Below are 19,257 nucleotides of genomic sequence, written 5' to 3' on the forward strand. Positions count from 1 at the left end.
AGATCTATATAAAGAATCAACCTTATTTCTTTGTACTACCAGTAAACAATCTTAAAATGAAATTAAGAGAACAACCCCATTCAAAATGAATAAAATACTTATGAATAAACTTAAAGGAACTAAAAGGCTTGTAACCTGAAGATTACAAAATGTTACTAGGGGAAATAAAGCAAATGGAGAAACACTTCATGTTCATGGATTGGAAAACTCAATATTGTTAAAACATCAATTCTTTCTAAATTGATCTACAGATTAGGCATAATCCCTATCAAAATTCCATCAGGCTTTCATGCAAGAAGGTGACCAAATTCTCCTAAAATGGAAATGGAAATGCAAGAAACTCAGAATAGCCAAAGCAATTTTTAAAAGAACAAAGTTTGGCGTGCTTGGGTGGCTCAACTGGTTAAGCATACGACTCTTGATTTCAGCTCAAGTCATGATCTCAGGGTTGTGAGATGGAGCCTCACTCACGTCAGGCTCCACACGCTTAAGATTCTCTCTCTTCTTCTCCATCTGCCCCTCCCCCACTGTACTCTCTCGCTCTCTAAATAAATAAATAAGTGGGATAAAGTTGGAGGATTTTCACTTTCCAATTTCTGAACTTCTTATAAAGTTATCAAGATAAAAAAAATAATAAAAAATAATAAAGTCATCAAGATAAGCTACAGTTATCAAGACAGTGTAATACAGACATAAGGACAGATGTACAGGGATCAATGCAACACAGCTCAAAGTCCAGAAATAAACTCTTTTATTTATGGTCAATTGATGTTCACAAAAATGCTCAATGAGCAAAATATAGCCTTTCCATCAAAAACTAATGATGTAATATATGGTGATTAACATAACAATAAAAAAATAAAAATAAAAAAAATATAGCCTTTCAACAAATGGTGCTGGTACAACTGGAGAGCCACATGCAATAAAATGAAGTTAGATCTTTACCCCCACCATATAGAACAGTAATTTAGAATGTATCATAGACCAAAACATAAGAGTTAAAACTATAAAAATTTTAGAAGAAAACATAGAAAATCTTTGAGAACTTGAATAAGGCAAAGATTTCTTAGCTCTGGGGCAAACAATACAATCTATAAATGAAAAAAAACTGATAAAATGGACTTCAAAATTCAAAACTTTTGCACTTCAAAGACACCATTAAAAACCAAAAAGCCGGGGCGCCTGGGTGGCTCAGTCAGTTAAGCGATTGCCTTAGGCTTGGGTCGTGATCCCGGGGTCCTGGGATCGAGTCCCGCACTGGGCTCCCTGCTCAGCAAGGAGCCTGCTTCTCCGCTGCCTGTTGTTCCCCCTGCTTGTGCTTGCACTCTCTCGCTCTCTCTGTGTCAAATGAATGAAAAAAACCTTAAAAAAAAAATGAAAAGCCAAACCACAGACTGAAAGAAAGTATTTTAAAATCACATGTCTTAACAAAGGAGTTGTATCCAAAACATAAAAGAACTTTTGAAACTCACTAACAAGAATATAACCCAATTTTGCAATGCAAAAAGGATTTGAATATACATTTCACCAAAGAAAATACACAAATGGCTAATAAAGACATACAAAGACAATATCATTAATCATTAATAAAATTCAAATCAAACCCATAATGAGATTCTGTTTCACACTGACTATAACGAATTTAATAAAAAATGTAGACAATAATAAATGTTAGTTAGAATATGGAAAAAACATTGGTGGTGGGAATGTAAAATGCACAGCCACTTTGGAAAATCGTATGCCATTTCTTAAAGAGTTAAGAATCTATTTGCCATTCAGCCCAACAATTCCATTCCCAAGAAAAATGAAAATATACGCCCACACCAAGACTTGCACCAGTACATTCACAGCAGCACTATATAGAGTAGGAGGAAAGTGGAAACAACCCAAATGTCCATCAACTTGTGAATGAATAAAGGAATTATATTAATACAATAAAAATTATACTATTTACCAATACCAAAGAATAAAATATCAATGCATGCTATAATATGAATGAAGTTCAAAAACATTATGCTATGTGAAAGAAGCCAGTCACAAGAGACCACATCCTGTCTGATTCCATTTATATGAAATATCCAGAAAAGGCAAATCTACAGAGACCAAAAGTAGATCAGCGGTTGGGAGCTGGAATGGGGATTAAAGGTAAATAGATTGTGGTGATGGTTGCATAACTTGGTAAATACAGTAAAAATAATTGAAATAACATTTTAAATGGGTAAATTTTTGCATATAAATTATACTTTAATAAAGTTGTTAAAAATAATCTTTCATACTAATAGTTACTAGTATTGTAACAGCATATAATGCTATTAAAGAGAAGCCTCTATTTGGCATAAAATATTTGTTTATCTGGGTCATCAACCACCAAAATGACAAGCAATTAACACAAAATCTGGGGAAACAGAGAAGGTGGACATTTTTGGGGCTCATGAGTTTCTCTACTGAGAAAGGCAAACACCATAAGCAGTTCTAAGTTAAAAGTTTCAGGAGAGGAAATCCAAAGACTTTTGCAGAATGAAAATTCAAGTAGTGAAAGGTCCCTGGGCTAGCCGTGGTCCCATCACTTAATACCCATACTATTCAAACTGAGTTTCCTCCTTGACCTGCCTACAACATCTCAGGCTGTTGTGAGGACAGTGTAAGACACACAAAAGAGAAGGCATTATAGTATAATTATATTTTCCCCTATTGCCAAATATCAAGGTGTTCTTGCACTGCTGCTTTCTTTCTCATTTGAGTCTGAAGACAGAAGTCTATCAGACAAACCCATCTAAGTTCAAACCCAGGTTTGGTCAAAAAACAGGCCACATATTCTTGGCCCTTAAGAAAGCTTTGAGACTGTATTCTTCCTGGTAATTGTTTTGGATAGCATCCCATAGCTCTTGCCTTGAAAACAATAAAATAGAATTTTATGAATGGAAATGTCAGGGGACAATATTTACCGGAGGTTTAGTATTTGAAACAACTAAGGTGCATGGGGAATGTCACTCAAATTAAACAGTAAAATGACAATTTAAAAAATACTTATTTTAGAAAATAAACTTTAAAGTAGAGAAAAAGAATATCCAATCACCTCTCGAGAGAAATGATATTCATTATACCTTCATGTCTATCTGTCCAAATTAAATTGTGTTTCACCTTTCAGAAGGTGGGAGGAAGAGGGCATAATCTCTCACCGTAGCATTCATTTAATAGCGATAAAAGAGTAGCACTGAGTACTTAACGTGACTTTGATCAAGCAATATTTGCTTTTTTTGTTTCCAGTTGATTCCTTTTTATTATTTAATTTGGTTCTTAAGACATCTCATGATTCTGGTGGCAAGAATGAACACTTTTTGTGAAGTGAACCTAATCTTCACAGTAAGTGCTGACAGATCCTGGGGGGCCTAGGCCCTGGGGAGACCCCTTTGGCTGTCAACAACAGCACCAACTTGACCTCATCAAGTCATTTATTGGTCTAGGTGACAGAATGTCCTCGGGTTTCTGGCTCTGCATCTTTACTTTGAGTATAGAAAATGTACTTTGAGTACGTACTATGGAATACGAACTACATTTTACAAACACTTTCTCATTTATACTCCATTTACTAAGGAGAAAGCAAAGGCATAAAGTTGAGGTCACACACAGCTTGGCTTAGCACCCAGACACTTGGACTGTGGGGCCCATGTTCTGGACACTCCATCAGCCTGCTTAATATGTAGTGTCTGCATCTTTACCATTTATAGGTTCTTTACAAATAAAGCTAAGTAATTAAGCCTCAAAATGGTTTTCTAAAAAAGATTTAAAATGCAGTCACTCCTTTTCAACACAGTGCATCTACTTAGCAACAAAAATCTTTGAACAGCTGCATTCAATTAAAAAATTATTAACCCTGAGGAAAAATCCACACATACACACAAAAATATATCCATATGCTATTCTTGTCATTTCTTAAGTTCCCCTTGTAGTAACGTGTAGTCATGAATGAAAGCCACCACTGGGTGATAAAACTACTTATTTCCACATTAGCTTATTATTTTCCTCTTTTGGGGGATCAATGTAAGGGGATAACAATATCACAGACTCCCTACATGAACCACAGTTTGGTTACTATAGTAACTCCAAGGAAGCAAAGGAACAAAAGAATGAGATGGTTAATTCATATTCCTACTTTTGCTATGAAAATAAGCTTTAAAAGTACATAGCATTAAAGAGAGTAGTAAATATGAATGGTGTTAAATGTACACTTTTTAAAGATTTTATTTTGTTTATTTGAGAGAGAGCGCACACAAGAGCCGGAGGGAGGGGTACAGAGGGAGAAGCAGACTCTAGGCTGAGCAGGGAGCCCAGTGTGTGAGGCTCCATCCCAGGACCCCGGGATCATGACCTGAGCCAAAGGCAGACACTTAACCTACTGAGCTACCAAGGTGCCTTAATTGTATACTTTTGAGTTATTTTTCTCTGAGTCTCAAATATTATCTAATGTCTGCAGCACAGATGTCATCTGTTCTCTGGAGAACTTTGTGGATGTATCAAAACAAGTGTATGGATTGAGTAAATCTATAATCAACCTACAAGAAGGCAGGCTTTTGTTTTTCTTATTTGTTTTTAATCAAGATTGACTATGCTTTATGGTACCTAAGGTGATGAGCATGAAGATGTTTATAAAATAAGCTTTTAAGTTTGCTTTTATGAATTTATAATACTGTCTTGTAGCCTTTAATTCATGTTTCAATCCCACTTTGATAGATCTCACTTGTTTTCATTTTTGACTTTTGTATTTCTTTCCATGGAAACCTCTATTTTCCTAGTTAAGAATAATTCAAATGTATGTTAAGTATCAAAATTCTACCATGGAAGAAAAAGTTGAAGGGAGATATTTCCAGGTTTCCATAAAGGAATTTTCCATTGATAATCTGACCTCCAGAGATTAATCACCAATCCAATAGCTCAGTCCAACCCAAAGCATACAGAGTCAATAAACATCCAAATTAAATTTTAAAAATTTTAGCCCGGGCACAATTTGGTTGGCCAGTGAACTTTATCAGAGACAGATTTTGTAACGCATGCTCAAAGAGAGTAACTGAGTCAATCACCATAAAAAAATTAACATTTTGACACCCTTTCCATTCCAGAACAAGTAGCCTTCAGTAAAATTGGCAGAAAAGTGAGAAGACTTCCCGTTAACTCAGAGAATAGGACACATGTATAGATTTTCACTCCTAATACCCCCTTGTAACGACAATAAAGGCATTAAAAGATATAACTCAATAAGGGTCAAAAACATATAGAGTAAGAGGTGCAGAACAGTTGGCAATGAGTTCTGGAGCACGAAGAGTGGATGGAGGAGGGGGAGGTGACCTGACAATGTAAAGGAAGTTGAAGATTAGGTGCTTACAGAAGAGTATGGCAGCAACAAGAGAAAAAGCCAATCTGTACTTGCAGAATGTTGCGAAGACTTGGGACCTAGGGGCACCAGAAAGGAGTAAGGCATGTGGCTTGATAGGGGCAATAATTAAAAGTCTATAAAGAAAATTAATTAGCCCCACAGAGGCCTCTCTCTGTTCCTTCCTCAATCTTGGCAGGAAAACAGACAGCAAAATTCATCTCATTAAGAGAACGTTTTTGAGGACAGCATACACCGTGGAAGACAAGGATGGGGTGCGCTATTCAAAAGAGAGGAATTAAGTGAAATGTTGAGGACTCAACATTGAGCCATGTCTGCCAAGACTTTAGCCCTGGGCTTTTCAGTAGTGCAGTGTAGGCAGTCAAGGAAATGTTCATTTCAGGAGACGAGGGAAAGATGGTTAATTTTATGTGTCAACTTGATTGGACCACAGGATGCCCAGATATTTGGTTAAACATTATTTATTGGTATATCTGTGAGGGTGTTTCTGAGGAGATTAACATTTCAATCAGTAAACTGAGTAAAGCAGACTTCCCTCACCACTTTGGACAGGCATCCTCTAATCCGTTCAGGGCCTGAACAGAACAAAAGGACAGAGGAAGGAAAAAGTCACTCTCTGCCTGACTTCTTGAGCTGAGACATTGTTCTGCATTTCAACTGGGATTTGTACCATTGGCTCCCCTGGTTCTCAGCTTTTAGGCTCAAACTGAAACTACGGCATGGATTTCTGGGGCCTCCAGATGGCAGATCATGGGATTTCTTAGCCTCCATAAACACATGAGCCAATTCCTTATGATAGATAGGTAATATATAATCTCTCTCCCTCCCCCCTTCTCTCCCCATCCCCACAATACACACACACACACACACACACACACACACACACACATAATGTATATATGCTATATGCTCTGTTTCTCTGGAGAACCCTGAATAATCTAGACACTAAATAGCCCCTGTAATCAAGACTGTTAACCATGACAAAATCTATTTTCCCTTCTTACATGGCTGCCAAACCACAGGCTACATTTTCCACCTTCCCTTGTGGCTATAAGTGACCACAGGACTACATTCTCACCAATGGAATATGAACAGAAGTGAACAGAAGTGATGGATCATGGCAAATTTAAAACATAGCTGCAAATTATTTGCCTCTCCTCCCATCAAAAGAGGGAACCTAAGCTCCTTCCTTAGAGACTCTCTTGTAACCAACAGAATGCGGCAGAACTGACCATGCATGGCTCCTAGTTTAGGTTAGAAAAAGCCACACCACTCCTGCCTGGGTCTCTTTGGAAGTTTGCTCTGAGAGTTCTCAGCTACCATGTGAGAATTCTGGCTACCCTGAAGCCTCAGTATGGAGAGACCATGCACACAGACCACATAGATAGAGAGAAAGAGATACCTAGAGGCCCAGCTATTCCAACCCCAGCTGTTTGAGACTTTCCAAGCTGGGTGTCTCATATGTGAATGAGGATGCCTTCCACATGACTCAGTCCCTGCCACCATCCAACTGCAACAGCATAAGAGACCCCAAGTGAGAACACTGGACCATTCCCCCCCACCAGAGGCGTGAGTCAATTTGATGGCTGTTTTGTGTGAAACCATTATTTTGGAGTAGACTGTTGCACAGAAATAGAGAAATGAAACATGTATGGAACTTCCATGTTACTTGTTGGAGTTAACTTTTTCTTCTTTTTTTATGATTATACTTTTTATTTCTAAGAATGATGTTTAAAATATGAAATAATTTTAAATAAATAACAGAAGTTAATTTTCGATTAAATAGAACATGGAAATGACTGTGATGTAGCCCGGATGGGCAGAGGAGGATAATATCCTTCCACAAGACAGAAAAAAACTACACATCTCTCCCCTACACACACACACCTATTCTCTCCCTGTCTCTCCCTCTGTGCTTATATATATATATATATATATATATATATATATATATAATTTATATCTTTTATATATAGCTATAATTAAATATTATCCTATGTTAAGATCCTTTTTCCTTATACAATGTCATTTTTATAATCCCCCTTTTCTTCCCCAAAACAATTAATTCCAACTTACCTACTTAGTTCTTAGAACATGAGTCATTATTCTCACCCTTTTTATTCACTGGGAAGGAGCTACTGAAATTAAAGCTTTGTTAGAGTCTGTCATATAGAAAGTTTTAGACCTAAAAAGTTAGTGAAATTACTATGACCATTTATTAATAAAATATGTTTAACTGTCAAACCTATCTCCCCTTTTCTGTGTGTTTAAGGAACAAAAGTATGCAAAAATTGGATAACTTAAAAGCAAGGATATTGTAAGCATTGAATTATTACTAGTAATGATAAAAATAATAGCTAACATTTATTGAGTAGGTATACTATACACAGGTATTTCAATATACTGTTTTACTTAACACTCAGAAGAGTCCCATGAATTATTACCCTCATTTTTGGATGGATAAATAGAGCTGAAAGAAGTTAAAGAACTCTCTCCTCTTTAGATAGTTAGGATTCGAATACGGGTCTGCCTGTGTACAAAGCTCTAGCTCTTTCTCATCTACTCAATGGATCTCTTAGGATGACTTAAGGCTATTAAAAGAACTTCTCACAAAGAGACAAATGCGGATTTTTTTTTTCCTTTCATACCTTATTATTCATTGCAAAACTTGTTTTCCAGTCTTTTTATAAACTCACTTGCAAAATGTAATTTGGAGTGATAAAAACGTTCTGGAACTAGGGAGTGGTGACGTCTCCAACTGTGAACATACTAAATGTCACTGAATTGTATACTTCAAAATGGTTACAGTGGTAGAGTTTATGTTATGTGTATTTTACTACTCTAATTTTTAATGTCCTTTGGCTCCATGACAGCTCCTTCACACTCAGCCTGTATTAAGAAGCAGAAGACCCACTCATCCAGCTGCGCAGGGCAAAGTCTCAGTGCCACCCCTGAATCTCTTTGCTTCCCTGCCCCTGCATATTAGTAAGCCATGATGCTTTACCTTCCATCAGGGTTTCTCCGTCTGGTTGCTATTGACACTTGGGGGCCTGGTAATTGTTGGGGGGGCTTCTACACATGGTTGTCAGTAGCTCACCCCAATTGTGACAACCAGAAAAGTTCCCTGCTGGGCAAAATCACCCCTGGTTGAAAACCAGGGCCTTAAATATATCCAGAATTCAATCTCTCCTCACCACCTTCACTGCCATGACCTTGGATCAAGCTATTATCATCATTCCTCGTTATTTTTACAGAAGCCTCCTAACTGGCCTCCCTGCTTCCACCATTCTTAACTGACCATCCGCAATGATTCTACTAAAATCTTATTAAAAATCAAGATCATGTCACCACGTTCTCAAAAATTCCCGGTGTCTTTCTGTCTCACCCGGAGCAAAAGCCAAATTGTAATGTCGGCCTGAGGACACACCTGATTTGGGCCCTGTTCCATCTCAGACCTGAGCTGTCACTGTCCCCCATGCTCACTCTGTCCCAGCAGGCTGGCCTCTTCTCTGGTCCCCAAACTTGTCTCACACACTCCTGCCTCAGGGCCTTGTGCCTTTGCTATTCTCTTCATCTGGAAAATTCTTTACCCTGTCTCCCCATGGCTGGCTCCCTTCTCCCTTCAGGTCTTTATTCAAACTCACCTCCTCGGTGAGGCACCCCACATTCCACCTGCTGGTGATTTCGGCCTCACACCTCTCGTTGCATACCCCTCTTCCTTTCCTTCTCTTTCCTTACAGACATTTACCACCATCTAGCTTACTGTTTATTCACCTTCTTAATCATGTTCATTACCCCATTCCTTTGTCTGTTTTATTCTCAGTTTATCTCACATGTTAAAGTGCCTGACACACAATAAGGACTTGACAGGTATTAGTGGAATGAATGAACCCCCTAGATCCAATACTGAGAAATGTTTTGAGACCACTAGTTACTTTGACTTCAGAAACCATGCTCTGTTCATCTCTACAAAGCATGCAGACATGAATAGTTATATATTTACTTAAAGAGCAACAAGCAACATCACTCCTTAGCTGGTACTCTTGCTGACACAATCCTTCTTCCTTGGCATGGATGGCAGATTGCTTGACACTAAATATAGATCAGAGGATCTCATCACAATGATGACAGGCATTCAACAGCCTTGCCAGATCAATGACCCCACAGCCTACAGCTCACCAGACTTTCTCTCAGTACAGAAATCCTTAGCAACATAATGCGCCACTCATTATTCATCAATCCATTGTTTGTCCAAAGCCAGGAGTCACTTAGAAATGCCTCCAATTAGGATGAGGTTGACTAACAGCTCACCTCTGGACTCAAGGGAAAACAAATACACTAACAAGAAGCTTAAGTTGTTAATACTACAAGCTAAACCCAGAGAATGGTTTCTAGGTTTCTAAAATATGCTTACCTGGGTCTCCTGGGAAAGCTGTTCAAATTTCAGAATACACTGGACCTGAGTTGTCAGATTTGATAACATACTCCAAAAATGTAACTGATGTCACCTGCAATACAGGTTCTTTTTGTTTGTTTGTTTAAAAAAATGTAACTGATGTCACCTGCAATACAGGTTCTTTTTGTTTGTTTGTTTAAATCCACATAAAATATAATAGACTCACGTATAAGCACATTAACAGATTCTAATATGTTGAAATTGCCTTTGAAGGTAATGACCCAGAATTGCTCTAATGCATATGACTCCTCAAAAGGATGTATTGTTTACCTTTAAAACAGTGTTGCATTCATGTCACACTAAAAATTGCTAAAATGCCAAGCAATAGGAGAAGAAAAGATGAAAGCCACAAGGCACTGGTTAAATATATTATTGAATAAAAATACAAAACAATACTATGTAACCATTAAAAGATGAAATTGACCTATGTGCACTAATAGGTAATGTTCATCAAGACATCATTATGTGATCAAAGCAAGCTGCAAACAAAGGCGCATAGTATGATTCTGATTGTATGAAGCAAAGTGTGTGTCCGTATGTACATACATACATGTATGAATTAGATATTTTCAGGACCATCTTCTCCACCATCCTCTACTCTGCTCCCTGCCCAGGAGGCTGGGCAGTATAGACAAATCAGTGGGGTCCCTTGCCTTGTGGCTTCTGGTTGGATTCAGCCAATGAGAGCCCAGACAGGAGATGTGAGGGCAAGGGCTGTTCATTCCCCTGGCCGCTTTCCTACTGCTCACTGCAGGTTGGTTATATCTCTCTAAAGGTCATGACATCTGTTGGGCATCCTCTCCATAAAGTTTTCTCTCCAGATTCCAGAAACCACTTCCTTTCTTTGCTCCTGCAGATCCAGAAGTCGTAAAAATTGACACTAGCTCATGGGCACTCCACAATTCCTTGTAGCTGTTCTTAACCTCTGCTCACACTTCCCCACTTCCGTAAACAGTCCTTTTATTAAACTGCTCCCAATGACTTTCTTTGCATATACTCTTTCTTTTTTGTCAGAACCTTAAATAATAATAATACTAATACTTTGTGTGTGTCTGTGTGTATCTTATGTGGTTTATATCCACACATATGCATGGAGATGTACTTACATGTGCAGAGAAAAATCTCTAAAGGATACATAAGAGATTGGAGAATGGAATATATAGTCTGGACTTTGGCTTTTCATTTTGTATCTTTTCAATTTTTTCTATTTTTAAAATATCTGGTCATATACAAGTAATAAATTTGTAATTTCGAAGCAAACCCAAATGGGAAGTATATAGTTATTACCTTTTTGATGGCACCTTAAGGAGGGAAAGAAGTAATGAATACCAGGGAAAATGACCGTGATGACAGAGATGCTCATTTGGAACAATGCAATATGTCTGATGGGAAGGACTGTATCTCTGAAACTGAAGTTTGACAGTTATCAAAGATTCATCCACTGCAGCATGGGTCTGTACCATTTTGTTCCAATGACCTGCTTTTAGAAAGGCAGACTTATTTTGAAAATTAGTTTCCAAAGAAGTCCTTTTTCTCCACACATCTCATTTGTGGTTCAGATTTGGTTTTTTCCATCTTAACTGCACTTTTTGGGAGAACTTTAGACAAGAGTGAAGTCATATAAATGTGCTCATTTAGATTTGATAAAATGTTTAGCCTTTTGTGATTAAAACAAAATAGCCCCTGGGCGCCTGGGTGGCTCAGTTGGCTAAGCGACTGCCTTCGGCTCAGGTCATGATCCTGGAGTCCCGGGATCGAGTTCCGCATCGGGCTCCCTGCTCAGCAGGGAGTCTGCTTCTCCCTCGGACCCTCTTCCCTCTCGTGCTTTCTATCTCTCATTCTCTCTCTCTCTCAAATAAATAAATAAAATCTTTAAAAAAAAATAAAACAAAATAGCCCCTTTTGCAGAATTGCAAGATTGACTTTTAGAACTATTTCCAAAGCTTACTAAAACTACTATGAGGTAAAAAATACAAATCACGAATGTGGTATTAGAGCCCACAATTAAATTAATTTATAAGGGCTTTAGTGCAATTAAATTTCCTCCAGACCATATCTCTAATGGTGCTGGGTTTTTTACTTAATATACTTTAAAGCATAATTTACTTTCATTTTTGCAAAGTCATTTAAATATTACAAATATCACTTTTGTACATATTTCCATGGTGACACAATACATTTGCAGTCTATTTAATTTACAACTAATGAGAATAAAATGAAAACTCTTTGAGGACCATACATCTTCTACAACATCCCATTTTCCTATTCCAAGATATTAAGTGTATAAGTTAACTGTATTTCCAAGAATGGACTCCTGAAAGAGTAATAAATATTTTAAATGATCTGATTATGAAACTTTAAGAAAATTAAAATCTAGAGCAAAGAAACACAACAGTGATACAAAGAGCCAAGATGTTTAAGGTTCATCATTTAAGATAATAAAGTATTAGCCTTTAAAATTAAATTTAACAGATCTTTTCCACACTCAAATTAAGGAAAGACTTAGAGAAGAACATGAGTTATATAAAGCCTCCAAATTTCAATTCAACCTATTCATATACTTATGTACAAGGTAGCTAAAGATCTCAAAACACGTTAAGGAGACTTTATAGTCACAGTTAATGAGCAAAGCTGTTAGGACAATTTTTCATGTTCCCAAACCTAAATATGTAGGATCTATGCTAGAAAATATTCAATAATAAATAGCTAACTAGTTTGTCAGCTAAAAGAAAGAAACATACAGAATTGGTCCAAAGCATTTTTAACTGAGGATATCAGCTAAATTCAGATGTCATTTTTGCTACAAATATGCTGCACAGTGGTGATATATTTGACAAAGGAGAAGCAGATGGAACTATGGAAATCATAACTTTAATTGACCACAACATGAAAATTCAGAAGTATAACACGCATCACAGATAGAGGTGACAATTATGCCAAAATAAAAATTAAATGTAAGTTTTATTATAAAGAAAAAGAGTCTATTCTTCTTCTTTGGATATTTCCTACTACTCCAGAAATAAGAACAAGGATGGAAAGAATATTCTTCTCATTAATGAAAACGGGACAAAGGAACAGCCAGGACATTCCTACCTGTTTTCCAGATGAACTGATTATCCTTTTTGCCTTCCAAATGAGCTGCATGGGACAGCAAGAGAGAAAGTAATAGAAATAGCTTGCTCATGCTCCTCCATAACCAGCAAGTGACAGCCAGATTACCCTCTGAAAACATTCTTCAGATTTTCAGCCTCTTGACTTGCCTATTCCTAAAAAAACAAAAACAGAAACAAAAAAAGGAAAAGAAAGAAAACCAGGTAAGTTTCCTCTGTGCAGAAATTATAAAAACTCACATTGACTGCTAGAACCTTTATCATGATACATTACAAATTTCCATTACCATACAGAGAGTACAGATACTATTAACATTTTAAGATCAAAGGTTAATTAGCCGTGCTTTCAATCCTTACCCACTGGAGATACTACCAGTCCTAAGGACTCCAGAGTCCCCCAGTCAGTCTATTTTTGTTTGTAAGATCAGGGTTGGCAGATACCTGGTCTATTCCCTCCTTCCACTTAGCCAAACTCCTTGAGGAGCTCACGATTTGGGAAGAAACATGCACACACAGCAAAGTCCAAAATAGGGCAAAGAATGCTCTGCCAGTAGTATTAAGAAAGCCAAATGGAAAGACTGAGGGGGACACAATTAGATCTTCTGTGGTGAGAAGAAAAGAGAGGGAAATCTCACACAAGGTAATATCTGAGAGGAGCCTCGGGAAAACAAGGGCTTGAAGGAGCCAAGAAGGGCACTTCAGGCCACGAGAACTAGGTGCTGACATGCATTTTGTGTTTGGGGGCCTGTGAGTGGGCCCGTGACTGCTGTGAAGGATGCCAAGGGGCGGGAGGAGTGGACAGACTGGGGAGCACATTATGAAGAGCCTTGAATGCCATGTGAGTGAGTTGGGCTCCATTCTGTAAATAATAGCAATAAGAATTCTAGGAGAGCAAATAACTTTTAAATAACTGACATCAGTGCACATCATGGATTCATGGTAGATGAGGCTAGCTAGGAAACTAGGCAAAGAGTCCAGGCAAGAACTGGTGAATGAAAGGATCTGGGGGGATTTGAAATGTGGTGCAGTGGCCAGATTCAGTTAACAACTGGTTGGGATATGAGAGAGAGAAGACAAAAAAGACAGCAAGACTCCCAACTTACATGATCGAACAGATGGAACCCCTTTACCAAAGGAAAAAAGGGGAAGAGGGGCAGGTTTGAAAAGGAAGACAGAAAGAGTTTCCTCTAGAAGATATGAAGTCTTATGTGCTACAGGATATCCAGGTAGTTTCCCAAATGATAATAAGAAAGTCTGCCCAGAGCTAAGGAGGCTGGAGAGGACATGCCAGGGTGCATGTACTGGGAAAATGGAGTAAGAGACATAGGTGGAGGGGGACGAAAGACTGAACAGTAAAAGGATATCAAGGGTAGAAGTTATCATCCCTACATATTTACCCACAAGATTGCTAAAAGCAGGGAGCAAATCTGACTGTGCGCTTCCTAGTGACCAAAGAAAGAAGTAGCTACTAAAGCCCTCATATACGCAGGAGCAAATTTTATCTTCTTTGTTTCATTATTGTTTTAGGAGGAGCCACTGCCCTGCTCTCAAGCACTGATGGACTTTACCCCATGAGTCCTCATAGACACAGATGCTGTGCCAAGCAATGTGCTGAACACAGCCCTTCATCGAATCAAAGAAACAGTGGCAAGCCACAGGCAGCAGACTGGCTCTCCTGGAATACTCAGAGGGCACGATGGAAAAGTACAGATGAGTAAAACAGATTCTACAAAGGAGTCAAGCAGTGAAGTTCAAGTGCACAGCTCTCCGACAGTCAGCCTGGATCAAGGGATGAAGACAGTACTTGGATAAGCAACCAAAACCTTTCCTTCAAATTCTGTATTGCATACCAAGCCTGAGAAGCATCAAAGTGGAGTGATCCGACTGAAATAAGATTGCGCTTTCTCGCCTGACTGCCCCCAAGACTGGCTGGTGAGACTATTCCACGCAAGCTCTGCCGCATTCCTGGACAGGATTCAAACACCTCAGGCCTAGAGAACCGAACTGGCTACATTTCTTTGTAGCAAACATCCAAGAGTATGATTTGCTACAACTGTGCTTTTGCAACATGGATACTAATTTTAGTTTATTCTAAGGATAGAACTTTTGGTAAAAATGATTTGCATCTTAGGGTAGTTGATCCTAAGCTAGTATCATTACTATTAATAAAGTAACTGCCTAGCAGGACCGGCTCTCTGCTACGAAAACTTCTTTTATGCCATGAAATCACCAGGGTATAAGAGGGGACCTTGTCCATCCCCATCAGTGACAGACATGGATCCAGCATTATCTAACAACATATTCAAATCATTAATATGTAAACTAAAGAGAAGGAGGACCGAAAGTGTATTTGCTACACTCTAAGTAGTTATAGGTGGGAAGCCAAAAAAGATTTAAAAGAATTAAGAGTTCCAGCGAGACTGCACGTGAGCTGGAATGATTAGTCAAAAATTCAAATTTAAATATCTTGCACTTTGCATCAATCTTTGGATTTTACTTTCAAAATAAAAACATCAACAACAAAACCATCACAATTAGCTGAGTAGAGGGTGCTGTGAGCCCTGATCTCCTTTTAGGCTTCCTTACCGTTCCAGAACCCTGTGCTAACTCTGCCAAGGGATCCAATGTCTTGAAGGTTCCTTTTGTGTTCACCTAAGCCAGTGGCAGATCCCCGAGCAGAGTGGCTTGAGAGCCTGCTGGATGCCTACAGTCACCATATCTTCTGGCTACCACTGACTAATAAGGAGAGTGCCAGTAGAAATCTTAACAACGACAACAACGAAATCTGAAATACAGATCTTAGAGAATGAACAAAAGTATTTCAATTTAGGATGCCACAGCAATCTTACTCTTAGAAATACCTACACATTTTTAGTATCTGTATTATCAACAATTCTATACCTCACTACCTCCCTTTCCCCAGGAAGCTTAGGGACAGAGGATGGGGAACTAGATTCATGCCATGCTGCATGTGTTAGACATATAAGTAAAATGAGAATCTCTACCGAGTGCATGGACAGCACAGGATGGAACGTGAACACAGGTTTGTCTTACTCCACTAAACTGTGTTCCCTGTCTTTCCTCCAAATGCCTGAAACTTTAATCAATTATCCCTTCAAAGACAGTGGGAGTCATGCTTGTATCCAGCACTTGAAAAGCCACACAAGAATTCACAATAAAAAAAAAGAAGGGAAACAAGAAACAATGAGAGATTCCACTCCTCTATTTGTAGAGCATAAATGGAAAAAAGCTGTAACTATGATAAAAAAAAAACAACAACAATGTATTATGCAGGAAGCATGTGCTTACCCACGATGGCATGAATAATTTACATCACGACCAGCATTTAGTTTCCAAATCAACTTATTTACTATATATCTTAGCATCCAAAATGTATTTGCAAGGTTAGCTCTAAACTGATGAATACTAAGAATAAAAAAAACACCATTTCTCCTTTTAGCCTTAGTTTTCTAATCATTCAAAGGCCATTCGAACTATGAAAAATGTGTCTTACACTTTATACGCATTTCATTTCCCTTTAAGTGTATTCTTATCATTGAAGTCCTTGAATATTTAAAAGGCACAAAACGGAAAAGAAAAGAAAAGAAAAGAGAAGAAAAAGAAAAGAAAAAAGGAAAGGAAAGGAAAGGAAAGGAAAGGAAAGGAAAGGAAAGGAAAGGAAAGAAAAGCTTTTCCAATAGCATACCAAGGAATATACAAGCAAACTTGGCCACGCATATCTCCATAGTGCCACCTCATGGCGACTTGTGGACAAGATGGCTCCATAGAGATGGCTGAGTAACAGGGCCTGGAGGGGAGGATGAGGGAGGTGGAGACCCACCCAACTGACATGCTCAGCTGACTCAACTGATGGCCACTCCAGCTAGATGCGCACTACAAGTGATTGTGAACTAAACAGTACTGGAGAAAGCACAGAAATATTTGCTTTTTCTCAGCTCTCTGCCTGATTTTTTGACTGCAATACTGTGCATTCCATTCCATCCTTCCTAATCTGTCAATATACAAAATACTGTCCTAAGTACCTAAGTTATTCTTATCTTCCCTCATTTCAGAGATGAGGGAGGTGAGGCATGGAGAGTTAAGTGACAAGCCCAAGGTCACAGAGGTGGTAAGTCGTTTGCAAGTGATCTCAATGGCCTTCCTCCGCAACAAGAGAGAAGAGCAACGTAATCCCGTATCAACACAAGCAATTTTTCATAACCCTGAAAATGGAGATTCTTTATGGCCCTATGTAGGGTCTCTCAGCAGCTTATGCAAGGCAATTTACATATCATTTCACTCCATCCTCACATAACACTATGAGCAATTATTCCTATTTTTCAGATATAAAAGGGACTGATCATTAAGGATGTTAAATAATTATTCCAAGGTTACCTCAGCCAGAAAATGTCAAAGCTGGATTACAAAATGGGCCTGACACCACAGCCCCAATCTGCTTATTGCATCACATGTGGTGACCCGGGCAGGTCACCTGGCCTCAGAGCCTCAGGGTCCTTAACTACAAAATGAGGAGGACAGTCATCTCCTAACCTTTAGGGGCAAGGATGGAATCAAGTAATGGGTGGAAAGTACCTAGATGGGGGCCAGCCGGAGAATGAGTGCTTGCTAAATGAAGGCTGCCATTGCTACTACTGCCATTACTCTTTCAAAATCCAGAAAAACTCTTACTCTAGCAATATTTAAAGAACAGTTTGAATGCAATCCTGCCCTATAGCAAAGGAATGAGAGATGATTTTTTTTTCAACCACCCAATCTTTTGACTTTGTGCCGTATTTCTGAAGAGGTAAAAGCACTCTGTACAAAGAGCCCCATTAAAGATTCACACTGACCCTGTGAAGGAGAAAACAGATATTATCATCTCTATTTTATGAGAAAGTAACCTCTGGCCTCATGATGACATGATGTTTAGTAACTTCCTCAAGCCTTTTAAATACCAGCCTCTTCCTCCATGCATCTCACTCTGCAGAATCCTAAATTACATCAATTTAAGCATGAGGTATCTGCAAGCATACCAAAGAATACACAATCACTGGTGTTTGGTTTTCTATATTAATAATTGCAGTAGGTTTGCATCATGTAGTGAGGCCACAGAAAGTTCTGCACAAAGTCCACACAAATATTTTACGTATCTCTGAACAAACTTTTGCCATAGGACATGATAGAGAGAAGACTTGAAACAGATTGGCCAAAACCTTCAAAACTACATCTTGGTAGCTGTGGTAAACACTATTTTTATATATATCAATATATACATAAATATATATACATATATACATAAATACACACCCACATATATATATATCAGATTTCCAGATGTCCAGATTTTCTTTCAGTTAGAGTGACCACATGACAGTTCTGACCAATGGTTTGGGTGTCAAATATAGTTTTAGTCTCCAATGAAAATATAAAACCCCAAAGGAGAAGATGTGAAAGTGTGGTTCTTTCCCATCAGCAGCCTTTCCATTATCCCTTCCTGGAACACAGATATGATGCCTGAAGGGACCAGAGCCATGTTAAGCCCATGACAATGAACACCGCCCACTACAAATGACAGAGTTGAGGATGTAGAAGAAGCCTGAGATTGTCAACCTCTGAACTTTCCACTTTGTTAGGGAAATAAGTCCATTTTTTAAGGTATTTTCTGTTACATGAGCTGAAAGCAACTCTAACGTCTACAGTACCCATGTCCCTACATGCAGTGGATCTATTGATAGATAGACCTATTTGAATGAGTGTGCCTCTGTCTATGACTTCTACAGATTGAAACACGTCTTCCATGATTCAAGCAATACATTGAAACCCTCTGTAAACCTGAACGTGGATATCCCTGTTTCTAAACAGGTGAGGTTGGTTTATTTCCCATACTGATTACTTCCAGTAAATAATACACACATTATTCAAAGAAAAGTCACTGCATCTGTTGTCATTTTTCGTAAGAGTCATTACAGTAAAGAAAGGGTGCTTCACATGTGATAAACTATAACTAAAGGAGAAGGGTAGTGATTACTCTGGTAAGCTGCTTCAGATTCCCCAGTGAGAACAAATCCACTAATACCTAGTCTCATTTAAGAACATATTTATGCAGCTATCCCCCATGCTGCTGCCAAGCCCTCCCTGATTCTGGAGGTATTATGGACACGTTTTATAATTTGAGAACCAGCTTGTCATCACCTCATGGAAAACCATCTATTATCTCACAGAATCATGTCCTTGTTACTCCTTGTGTTCCTGGTTGTTGTGCAAATCTTCCAATTCCTCTTACTTAATCACTTTTTTTTTTT

General features: G+C 38.4%; 1 protein-coding gene across 1 annotated transcript in view; it reads right to left on the minus strand.

The window, feature by feature from the left end:
- The window catches only part of THSD7B (thrombospondin type 1 domain containing 7B), a 763,227-nt gene extending 750,150 nt beyond the window's left edge, over positions 1–13,077 (minus strand). Inside the window, exon 1 of the mRNA XM_028101331.1 lies at positions 12,939–13,077. Coding sequence (XP_027957132.1) covers positions 12,939–13,077 — 139 coding nt within the window. The remainder of the gene's footprint in view (positions 1–12,938) is intronic.
- Positions 13,078–19,257: the final 6,180 nt, after the last annotated feature.

The sequence above is a fragment of the Eumetopias jubatus genome, unplaced genomic scaffold (assembly GCF_037043125.1).
Source record: "Eumetopias jubatus isolate StellerSeaLion01/CBP00866 unplaced genomic scaffold, mEumJub1_p1.0 scaffold_3, whole genome shotgun sequence".
Lineage (NCBI taxonomy): Eukaryota > Metazoa > Chordata > Mammalia > Carnivora > Otariidae > Eumetopias > Eumetopias jubatus.